Source organism: Aulonocara stuartgranti (genome assembly GCF_965226115.1).
Source record: "Aulonocara stuartgranti genome assembly, chromosome: 10".
Lineage (NCBI taxonomy): Eukaryota > Metazoa > Chordata > Actinopteri > Cichliformes > Cichlidae > Aulonocara > Aulonocara stuartgranti.
Window position 1 is genome coordinate 2,793,893 of NC_138946.1, and position 12,336 is coordinate 2,806,228.

General features: G+C 42.7%; 1 protein-coding gene across 1 annotated transcript; it reads left to right on the forward strand.

Annotated features, from left to right (window-relative positions):
- The first annotated feature begins 1,630 nt into the window (after window positions 1-1,630).
- Window positions 1,631-12,060, forward strand: LOC309715047 (neutrophil cytosol factor 1-like). Its single transcript, XM_082547847.1, has 11 exons — window positions 1,631-1,737; window positions 1,912-1,992; window positions 2,094-2,169; window positions 4,092-4,260; window positions 4,341-4,399; window positions 4,864-4,986; window positions 7,785-7,892; window positions 7,981-8,098; window positions 8,556-8,654; window positions 9,328-9,494; window positions 10,904-12,060. The coding sequence occupies exons 1-11, from the start codon at window positions 1,666-1,668 to the stop codon at window positions 11,065-11,067; spliced, it is 1,236 nt and encodes a 411-aa protein (XP_082403973.1). The 5' UTR covers window positions 1,631-1,665; the 3' UTR covers window positions 11,068-12,060.
- The last annotated feature ends 276 nt before the right edge of the window (window positions 12,061-12,336 follow it).

Genomic DNA, 12,336 nt, shown 5'->3' on the forward strand with positions numbered 1-12,336 from the left:
CAAAAGCACAGCACCGACAGAAGTTACAGTTACAGAATATTATATATATATATATACACACACACACACACACACACACACATATATAAATACAGAGACAAATATAAATAAAATATACGAAGGGGATAAATAGAACAAATAGGAATAAAAATAAAAATACAAGTGAATTGCACATTTCAAGTATTGAGGTCTATTGCACCGTTGACTATTTACAAAAGTATTGCACAAAAGGTATTGTACAGTGAGGTGAAGAGGCACTACAGCTTAGTTGTTCCCCCCTCCTTTGTCCTCCTGTTTCCCCTCCCTCTCCCCTCCAGAGAGGAGTTAAACAGTCTGATGGCGTGTGGGACAAAGGAGATAGACATAGATGCTTCTTTAACTCCTCTTTCAAACCATCTGTCCTCTCCGTCCAAAATGTGAACATTGGCATCCTCGAAAGAGTGTCCTTTATCCTTTAGATGCAGATGGACTGCTGAGTCCATCTGCATCATTTGACCTTAGAACTGAAGAAGCTTCTCGGATGAGAGGTGAAACGTCTTCAAGCAACTTAAAGAAGTCCAGACGCTTTTCTTTGCAAGCTCCTTTGACTACGATGACCTGGATGACTGAGAACCTTCACAGACATATTTGCCGGGCTGTGTTGAATATAGATTCTTATACACCGTTTTATATTTATTCTTTATTCTCAGAGTATTAAACCACACCGAGGGGAGAAACAAAAATGAACACATTAATTTAATGTTTATATAAAGGTAATAATCAGATTCTCCCACAGTGTATTCTGGTCTTCCTCTGTGAAATCTCCCGCTCGGCTGCCAGCACACTTATCAATAACTGATTGATCAGATGCTGCCAAAACCACCTCTTTCACCTTGGTTCAACTTTGTGTGACCCCCAGTGTTAGGGTAGGCGAAGCCACAGAAACATACCGTGTGTAGCTGATTCAGCCTCAGATGTTGGTCCTGCCTGATCTGAGCGACAGCAATGTGACTGAGGATGTGTCACATGGAGCAGCGACATCAGCCTTTTCCAAATATGACCCCCATTACTGATGAAACAGCCTGAAAATGATCTCATTCATCTAAATTTATCTCACCGTCACTTATTACCTTCTCACTGTAAACAGAAAAGCGTGGGCAAAGCAGACCCACGTGCCTCTCAGTACGTGACTTCACCCATGTGTGTTTGTTTGTGTTTCTTTCGGATTTGTGGTAGTTCCTCCTGTCCTGTTGCAAGAGCTCTGGCATGTCACAAGTTCATCTGAAAGCCCCCCTGAAAGCCCACACAATCAGCTGCTGGAGTTTGTGTTTCCCTTTCTGGAAGGTTGTGAAAAACAAACGAGGGAAACTTTCAGCATTTCTTCAAAAAAGGTTGGAGCGTGACTCCTTCAGCTTTTACAATAATTCATCCAGCGTTAGTAAATCTGAAAGCACTTGTACTCTGTTTTAGTTTTGTAAGCATAACAAACACAGGCGTTATTCTTAATTATTATCATAAAAATTATATTACAGTTGAGAAGTGAAAGCAGCAGAATTTCCTTCTTTCTGATTGTTGAAATGTTCACAAAGAGGAAGTAAGCCTTGCCGTGGCACACACACAGTATAAAAGCTTCGCGTCTGTTGTCTTTCAGCTCAGTTGGACTCCGCTGGTGTGTTGCTTCTCAGCATGGAGAACATCTACGTCAGGCACTTGGAGCTGCTGGGCTACGAGAAGCGCTTCTTCCCGAGTCAGCACTACGTAAGGCTGCAAACATCTTATTCTGCTGCCCTAAAAAGTCCTAAAAAAAACCGAGTGTAGAATCTTTTTTAACATCACCAACAGCACTGAGTTCAATTCTGAGGGTCGAGAGTCTTTAAACGTCTGATGAACTGTGAAAGTAGCTCCTCTGTTTGTGCCTTTAAATGTGTGCAGGTGTACATGCTGATGGTGAAATGGAGCGACCTCTCAGAGAAGCTCATCTACAGGACGTATCCTGAAATCCACACTTTCCACGTAAGTCCATCTGCACCACGAAATAAAGGCTCTGCTCAGTAACGTTTGGACAAAATAAAGTTCAGTCGTCAGAGCTCAAAAATATTTTGTTTTCATCACAGAAATCTTTGAAGGACATGTTTCCCATCGAGTCCGGTCAAATAGAAAAGAGAGACAGAATCATCCCCTCATTGCCAGGTAAGAAAGAGGAAGCTCTCCTACTGTAGGTAAGTTATTTATATGTAACACTGCAGAGGTCAAAATCAACACCTCAGCAGGTAATCATATGAAACCACGGAGTAGTATTAAAAGAATAATTTCCAGTCGTATCTTTTCTGTGTAAAACCCCTCCGCTTTCAGGAAGCACCTGTGATTATCAGCCTCTTGCGGCCGGGCTCACTTCTGCTTTTCCCCCAAACGCAACACAGCTGAAATCAGCCGGTGTCTAAATGCAGCTCTTGAGCAGCAGTTACAGTGAAATCAGGAGAAAAAATACGTTACGAAAAAGAAGAAGTGGGAGAACTGTGATTAATTCTCCCAAGAATATATGGCAACACGAGTCAGAGCAGCGCGTTGCACTGGTGACACAACACACAGGTTACTTTGACTGGTCACAGCGTGCAAAGACAGCAGCTGTGAGACGTGCAGACTTTTAGAGACATTTTAGGGCATTTCCCGTCTGATTTTTGGACGTTTGGATCCTTTCATTTTAAACAGAAACATGCGAGTCCTCGTTTTCACTGTCATTTTCTGTTCCTCTTCAAAGAAAACAGAACTGCCACCTTACACACCCCTCTTAGGAAACTTTCATTACAAAACAGCTGTTGCGACGTGAAGGACAAGACAAAACTGCATCTGTATAAATATATTTAAATATATCTTGTAAATATATTATGTTTGAGATGCAAAAGTAGGGGAGTCTTTTTTTTACAGTGCAAATGTTTCGTTTGCTTCCAAACAGCCAAACCTTCTTGTAGTTTAAAGCCATTCTCCAGGTTTTCTGAAGATCTTTCAACATTTTGAACATTGGCTGCTTTCTTACTCAGTTTCAGTCAAGTTCATTAAAGCATAAAACTGCACCTTACTCAAATAAACCACTGATGTGTGTCCACAAAACGGACAGTTTGGCAAAGAACCAATTTTAAATAGGTTCTTTAGGGACCAGCAGTCTGTCTCTAAACACATCGTCTGTTCCCGTTTCTTTAGTCGAATGTATGAAAAATTCAAGAAGATAACACAGGTCAATAGTGTAATATTACGGAGCCCCGCAGGGGACATGGGAGGAAAATCTCGCAAAAGTCCGAGATCTCCGAGTAATCAATTATTACTTAAACCAACGGTTAACTGTATATTTCTGCACATTTACGTATTATGATTCATATTTCCACATTCAGTGACCTTGTTTATAGGTAATTTCATTGTTTGATCGCGTAAAAATGTTCCTAATTTCATGTCTAAAAGCACTTGGAAAAGGCAGAATCCCATGTCAAATTAGCGCAACTAATTCTATTTTCATTACTGGAAATAACCGTATTTTTATGGGACAGTTATTTTCTGTTATTTCACGGTCGTATTTTGGCGCCCCAGCTGCTGGAATATTACCGTTGTTTTACAATGTTTTTTTTAACAGTGTATAATATAGTATTTTTGCACTAAGAAGGCGATTCCTAAAGATAGCTGACAACTTGGCACATCTCGTAGCATCCATCCAACCACTCGTGTTTTTCCACCCATCTAATTCAGACAGATGGGTGGAAAAACCCATCTGTCTGCTTAATGCGGCATTAAGCAGCATGGGGGGTGACATTTTATAGTTCAGTAGCCCTGCACGGATGGATGGATGACATCTCTGCTACAGAAAGCATTGACTGAGGCCAAGGCTGGATGTCTCTTTGCAGCCACAGGCTCTGCATCTTTTACACTGACTGTAGATCATCCAAACAGGAAGCTCTTCCTCAGTTATTGCAGGTGCAGAAAATTGAGTGTCATCAGTTTAGCAGTGAAAAGTTGGTAGCATTTACTGAGCATAAAAGAGGACCTAACATGGATCTTTGAACAACAGTTTCCTGTTGTTATAGAAAACATTACCCCAAAGACACAGACTGTGTTTCTGTCCTCAGCTCCTCGGTGGTTATGGGAAAGCGAGAAGTCAAGAGAAACCACGAAGAGCACCCTGGCTGAGTACTGCCAAAAGGTCATCAGCCTGCCGCCTCACATCTCCCGCTGCAAACACCTCTCCAGCTTCTTCAAGGTCCGACCAGAGGATGAAAACCCGCCTGCCCCAAACACGTCAGTACATCACGCACGTCTCTGTTCACGTTACGGCAGTTAAACATAGAACGATGTATAAATGACCCTTTCCTCCTCAGACTGAAAAGAGCCGAGACCTTTTTGGTGTCCAGAGACCAGGCTCGAGACGTGGCGTCCGGTAAGACTCACTCACACTCACAGCCTTCTATTATTCACGTGTTACATTCTGTAATTCATTCAGGACCACTATGGTCAGAAGCAGCAGTTATATTTGGTGTGATGGCAGCCATGTCCTTCTAAAAGGTGAAGGAAAGCACAAGACAGAGCAGACAAAAGATGTGACACTGATTAGATCAGAGACCCTGAAAGGGAGGAGCTGAGGAAAAGGTGGGCTGCAAAGAAACTTGGAGAGACCAACGTGTCTATTTCCTGATCCCACCTCAAGATTGTCCTTCATAACTCTGTTTCTAAACAGACTGTGAGCTCTTTGATCAAATGTTTTAATAAAAACAAAAGTTGGGTGTGATTTGTTTTGGCCACACGGTTACTGGGCACATGTTCAGAAACTGGAAGACATCATCATCCAGATGTTGCAGGTCTTTTTAATGAGACTAAAACAGATTCTTGTGTTTGACTTCTCAGAGATTTCCGCCCCCATCATCTTGGACACCTACAGAGTGATTGCGGACTTCGAAAAGTCGACCAAGTATGAGATCGCTCTGCACACCGGTGACCTGGTGGAAATCGTAGAGAAAAATGAGAACGGTGATAAAACAACTGAATCTTTTAGAGTTTATTTGTTATTCTGAATTTTAGAGCCTTCGTCTTTTCCCTGAAATTTTTATTTGCCAGTGATTGTTTTGTTTTGTTTTTTCTATAAACCACATCAGGTGAAAATTAAGACTTGCTATTTGGTTTGCTAGCCCCACCTCTCGAGTGACTAGTGATTTTTACCACACATCTGGTTTTTATATACATTTTAGTTCTGGCCTGCCAAAACTTTGCATGTTTCTTCTGATTCTTCTTTAAAAGGAAGCCTACCAAAGGGCACTTCTTATGAGCAGCACGTCCATCATTTCCTGGTCGTGCTGTCTCTGCAGTAAACGACCATATAAAGAAGTCAGTGCGATGAGTTGATATTAGAGGAAAGCTTTTGACTCACTGGGATTACGCATACATTAGTTACCCACATTCTTTCTTAATTTCAGTAAAAAGAAAAACAACAATAATCAAACATGTCTGCAGGTAAAAAAGACAAAACGTAAAACAGCATAGTACAGAGTTTATAATAAAGGTACAGATTTTAAATCCCTATGTTAGGGAAAATGAAAAGATACAAATACTCTGAATGGTTTTTTGTTGTTGTTGATTTACTATTCAGTGATGATAAATTCTAGAGAAACAGGAAGTTGGTGTTACGGCACAGTTAGTCAAGTTTTATGGTGACACTGCCTGAAAAAGAGGAGCTGGGGGGAGGAGAGGTTGCAAAGTAGCTTGCAGATGCAGAAGGAAAACAAAAGTTTTGCTCTGATTGCGCCTCGAATTGGTTTAAGTAGAGTTTTATGTGATCTGTCTTGATGCATGCTGAATCATCCAGGTAAGTAAATCCCAAAAGGTTGATTCTGTTTATCTGGACGTAACGTTTTCAGTGGGAGAAATGTTTCGTCGCTCATCCAAGAAGTCACTTGGATGAGCAACGAAACATCCTCAGGAAACTTAAGGAAGTCCAAGCTCCTCAGCATGACCCGGATGACTGAAAACCTACACAGACATCTAAATACCACCTTTACCACTCTGACTTTTACTTCAGCTCTTGTTTCCTACTTCTAAATTATGCCACTTTGGTCCAGAATCTGCAGTATTTCCAGTCACAGTATCACACACCGTATATATAAAAGAAGGTCTGAAAGGTGAAGCCAGTGCAGAAGCGTCTTGAATGTGCATTCTTCCTCATTATTTTTTATTTATTTATTTATTTTTTGGCCTGTCCCGTTTGGCTCTTTTGCCATCAGAATTGTTGTCTAAAGGCAAAGAAAGATGCCCAACGGATTTACTTTACCAAATTGACCATCCCAGCCTTGCCGTAATGGTCCATTTGATTCACCTTTTATTGTTTATTTTATTTTCACTTACTGAATACGGGACAGACTTGACTGGGGGAAAGAAGGGGAGAAAGAAAGAGGGAAAGAGAAACAGCTGAGAAGAGGGACGGGGGAGAAGGGCAAAAGACAAAAACCAACAGAACGGGCAGAGAAAAAAAAAATGCATATATCAATCACCTGGATCACCTGCTGAGAAAGAAAAAAGAAAGCAAGCAGAAGAGAACAAGAGTAATAGAATAAACAACATCACAATGATATATGGGAATATGACAGTAAATACTAAATGTTAAACATTATTGTGCAGCACATAAGATCAACAGAACACAGTGTGCTTTGAGGTAGGAGCCAAAAAGGGTGTAGTTTGTGGGTGTGATCACCCGTGTGTACACCTGTGAGCATGGACGCGCTTGTTTTTTGTTTTTTTAAAAGGTTCCTTCATGTAATGATCTGCTAGAGGGTGTGGGGGGGGGGGGGGCACAGCCCCGTCCTCCAGGGCGTGAAGCAGGTATGGAGGAGATCAAAACTCCAGACATCCAGAGGCCCCCAGAACACAAGAGACCAAGGAAGACCAACAGAGGGGCAGCCGCGCCACTGTCCCAGAAAGAGCTGAGGAGAGTCCCAGATGAGGGCTCACTCAGCAGCCGCGGAGCAGAAGCCAGGGGGAGTTGCAGTGACGCGCCCGTGAGCTCCGCCGGCAGCCAGCTGCGCCTGAGTGACCGAGCCCCAGGCCGAGAGGCCGGGGGCACCCCACCTCCGAAGTGGCCCGAGCGAGCCCCAGGCTCCAGGCCCCGATAAGCGGCCGCCAAGGAGTGAGCCGGTGTGTACCTGGACGCCCATCCCCGGACACAAAGAACCACCAACACACCGATGTCTGAGGGGGTCCGCCACTGGCAGGGGAAGTGGTGGTAGGGGGAGATAGGCCTCCAAACCTTGGAGGGCCTGAGATGTCCCCAGAGAGGTGGCGCCTGACACCCAACCTGACATATAGACACAGAAATACAGGCACACACAGATACAAACATCCATTCCCACCCTCATGCTCTCATATGCACTCACTCCACACTCAACCAACGTGGAGACAGACATAAAGAGACGTTGTACACACGATCACACTCCCCAAGCGTACTCTACAAACCGGGTCTAGGTGCCCCCGCCCCTGGAGGGGGGAACTGCACCCAGACCCAGGTGGTGTTTCCCTTTTCCCTGCGGTGGGGGGAGGCAGACCGCCCCGACTCCGTAGCAGCAGGAAGGCTCCACACTCCAGACCGCAGTCGGACGGCCAACTCCTCCTCCTAGCCCCCCTGCTCCAGCAGGTCGCAGGTCGCAGAGAATTAAGCCAATAGAAAACAACCCATCTTCTCACTTTAACGCTGACCTCAGTAAACACTTAGCTGAATAATTTATGTTGGTCTCGAATTTCAAGCCTTACTGAGTGACGCTTGATGTTCCTGCTGTGATCAGGTTGGTGGTTCTGCCAGTATGAGTCAAAGCGAGGCTGGATTCCCGCGTCATACCTGGAGCCTCTGGATGGACCGGACGAGGCCGAGGACGTTGAACCCAACTACGAAGGCAAGAAGCTCTGGTTTTAATCCACCGTGGGTTGTGGCACTCTTTCTTTTAGGCACACGTTCATATAAAATGCTGTGTGTCACTGCAGGAGACGAGCACATCACCATCCACGCCTACAAGGCGGAGCAGGACGACGAGATTTCTTTGGAGGTCGGTGAAACTGTCGAGGTCATCCACAAGCTACTGGACGGGTGGTGGGTCGTAAGGTACGACGAGTCCTTCACTTCAGAGCCCCTTCAGTACATTTAACAGACGCTTGATCTCACAGACTCTGCATTCATAAAAAACACAGATTCAGAGAGTTTTTGTACTTCGACACCGGTCTCAGTTTTTAACATGGAACCACTCTGCTTGTTTCCAGCTCCAGCTCCTGGAGCTTGTCCTCCTAAAAAGACAGCCTACAGCCATAGCTGTGTACCTGAGATGAACATATGAGGGATATCCCCTTTCTGTATGACACCATACAGACTGCACAGACAGTTTATAAAAAATATATTTTTATACACTCAGCTCAACTCAGAAAGCAGGTTGCCTAATGTGTATTTCTCAGACATGCTGCACTGTAGGGTTATAAAGTTAAAGAAAAGCTGTTGTTTGAGACTAATTCCACATTTGTAAAGTTCATTGAACCTTTTTTTCCTCTTAAACGGCTGTTTTGTACAGGAAAGGAGACGAGACTGGATATTTCCCCTCTTTGTTCCTGTCGAAGGCCGGAAAGAGAGAGAGATTCAACCCCGGTGGGCAGAAGCCACCACCTCGCAGGTCTGTGCCTCATCTTAAAATACATAATGAGCTGGTTTCTGTTGCCAGGTCTGCAGTGCCTCCTCCATTCTCATACTGGCATTTTACTGTGTAACATCAGATTAAAGGGAAGTGAGTTGTGAAAAAACCCTCAGGATGTGATTTCATTTCTCCTTGTTGCTTTGTGGTCCGCTTATGTGCTCATAGAATTAGAAATTCCAGAAAATGCTCTGCAGGAGTTATTTTTGGGTGTCTGGGTCATTTTTCTGCTTTTTAATCTGCCACAGCTGACAGGAAATCAGCAGCTATGTAATAAAAACAGATAATATTACCAATTTTGTGTAATTACAATTTGCAGGTTATGTGACCTTCAGTTACCCCCAGATGCCCATTATGAGTTGGGTTAAAACACTGAGGACTGAGGGATTCAGGTTAAATATTTGATCTCAGCGATGGATACAGGTTGGATAAATGCTAAAATACAGGATACATTAATCCAGGGGATGTTGAACCTTTTGAGTCAAAGGACCAGTTACAGGGGAAGAAATCTTCCAAGAGCCTCAGATTTAATACTAAACTTTTGCAAACTGTTTTCCACCCAAGAAGAAACAAAGTCTATCACCTCACCTTTTTTGCAGCTTGCAGCTGTTCCAAACACTTAACAAACCCACCACCTGTCCTTTATCTCCCTCAGATCGACCATCAGAAATGCCAAGAGCATTCATAACAAGTCTCGCCAGCGGCTCAGCCAGGAAACCTACCGCCGGAACAGCCGCCGCTACTTCCAGCAGAAAGGCAGCCGGCTCAGCGAACCACAGAGGAATGCAGCAAAGTCCCCGCTGAAGGAGAGGAAGAACCAGGGTAATGACCACGTGTCCACCACTGTCTTAAAAAGTCTTAAAATCTCTGAAGTAAATAAAACATACATTTAGCAGTATTCACATGTTTGAACATCTACTCTTTTAAAGTCTTTGAAAAAATGCTAAAAGGTTTTTTTTGTTTGTTGTTTTTGTTAAATTAATTGTTTTTCAGTTCGTTCATTTTAGAGGTGTCAAAGCAAATATGCTACTGCAAACAGAAAGCTTTTGAGGCATGGCTGAAACTGATACAGGGGGATGTATGTGGGAAACCGTACGCGATCTGCTCCACATGATGGAAATCGAACTAAAAATGTTCACACACACTGGAAATCTCCACATATTTGTAATTTTCTCTAACAGGACATCAGTCTGTGCTCCTTTGCATCACTTGCAGGTAATTTGATGTATAAAAACACATCAGAGCCAAACTGAGAGGATTTTTGACTTCCTCGTAATCCCATTTTGCAACAAAATGGTTGGTTTGTTACAACCGAGTTAGATGCGCAACAGAGAGCGCTAACTAGACAGTCCTCAGCCAATAAGAATGAAGGGAATTAAATGGGTAAAACTTCATAAAAACCATGTACAGATCTCAGCCACAGAGAGACCTTTTACCAACACCAAGCCCAGACATACGATTGCATGAGGAAGGTCAAAAGGCATAAAAATCTTTGACAGGTTGAATATGGATTCAAACTTGCTTCATAATACTGGAACATTTTAGTCCCAGGAGGAGGCCAACGATCCACTGAGATGTCCAGCTATCTTTATTAGAACCATCAGAGTAAACCTTAGAGCGTTTTGGTTCCTTCAAAGGCCTGTTTGGGGATTGGAAGCTTGTTTTAGGGTTTAAAGGTAGACTTGAATTCAGGGCGAAGGTTGAGTACATGTTTGTGGTGGTTAAACATCGTGTTAAGAGTCTTGGAAATACATTAATGAACAGTTCTTGTGATACAAATTCGGAATTAGGACGATATTTGACAGGAGCAGAGGTGGAACGTAATGAAGTACAAATACATATGTTACTGTACTTAAGTAGACTTTTCAGGTATCTGCACTTTACTTGAGTAGTTTGTCTTCCGACTACTTCTTACTTTTCTTCCCTACATTTTTGAAACAGGCTTGTTTGCTTTAACACATTTGAGACGAGTTATATTATGAAACATGCTGCGAAACAAAGTGACGTACTTCAGCTGTTACTGGAGTATTTTTTAACACTAGTATCTGTACTTCTACTTAACTACAGAATGTCTCTGATAAAGTTGTGCCACCTCTGGACAGGAGTCTCAACCAGACCATTAAAACCAAACAACTGGTGACACTTCTGTTTCAGTTAGTGTGAACTTGGTCTTTAATGTTATTCCTCGAACCCCGGGCTGACCTGCTCGTGTTGCTGTTTCTGACTCACAGATAACATTCCCGAGATGTCCGGCACCAGCTCGGAGAGCGAGCTAAAGAAGGAGGCGCCGGTCATCCCTCCCCGACCCAGCCCAGAGCTCATCTTGGAGCGCTGCACCGACAACACCTGCAAGAAAGTCAGCATCCACAAGTCACCGTCCAGCTCCTCAAGCTAGCACAAAAAAGATTTGACGGAGCAATCCTTACAGAGCCGTTTTGTTAACAAGAGTCCTAGTTTTAGAAGACCTTCATGTTTTGAGTTTTTAGATATATTACAAGGTGTGGATAAAAGGGCTGGAAATGTACTATGATTTTCTAACTGCCATCAAACACATGGAAAGACCAAAAAGCAGCCACGTGTCAGTAAGTTATTCATTGGTTTGTGAACACGTCTTTAATTCAGCCTTTCAAACATTTCCTCACTTCTTAGGACGAAACGTGTTTTTCTGGAATTGTTTTCAGTGGCGTAATAATCCATATTTTCTAGCAGATGGACGGTCAGAGTAAATGACAAGTGTAAAGTTACGTGGTTTGACTTTAGGCAGCAGTACATTTTGTTTCAGAGCTTTATCTTTTAAAGACTCCATGTTTTATATCTTTGGACTACCAGAGCAGCTTTGTATGATTCGAGTCCAAAATAATGCCTGTTTGTCTTACACTGGGCTTGAGCGCAGCTCCTAAGTTACTCCTCTGTCTAACATAAGCTGTTTTAGCTCCTCCTCTTTTAAGCCAGCTTTCTTCTGATTGGCTGCCCCTCACAAACAGGTCTGAATAGCAGGTTGTCTGCTGTAGATGTTAATCTCAAAGATAACACCATTAAATTTTATTATGATTATAAGCAGTATTGAAACTCTGACCCACCTGCACCATTAACATGTAAATTTGGAACTTTGGTGATAAAAGAATAACCGTGTCTTTGGCACATTTTTATTAGTTATCTGGGGGTAAAAATGCTTTGTTTTGTTGTAATTTGTAAGCTTATTTTTAATTTATGCCAAATATCAGCACAAAAAAAATGGTTTCGGAATAAGTAAATACCTGCATTTGTGGAGCATCACCTCACCTTTTTATTTGCTTGTTGTCCTATTTAAAGTGTACATGTTACGCGACTCTGACTGTCATACCTCTATTTTTTTTGTAAATTGCTTTATAAAGTATAAAAAACAGTTCGAGGTGTTCACTGGGTAATTTACTTTTATTAGAAAATAAAGGCCATTGCACAGCACATGTGCTTTATGTACATGAAACACTTTATGTAATTTTTGGTGATTCAGTCATCTGTGGTTGCAAATTTTAAAGCCATCCTGATATCTTCTCCCACCAACGATGTGGAGATCCAACTTTTTTAGATCCAGTTAAAATCAAGGTACTCAAACAGATGCTCTGGAAAAATTCCAGAATTCTTGGAACAGAGTTTAATACACCGAATCATATGAACAGCAAGA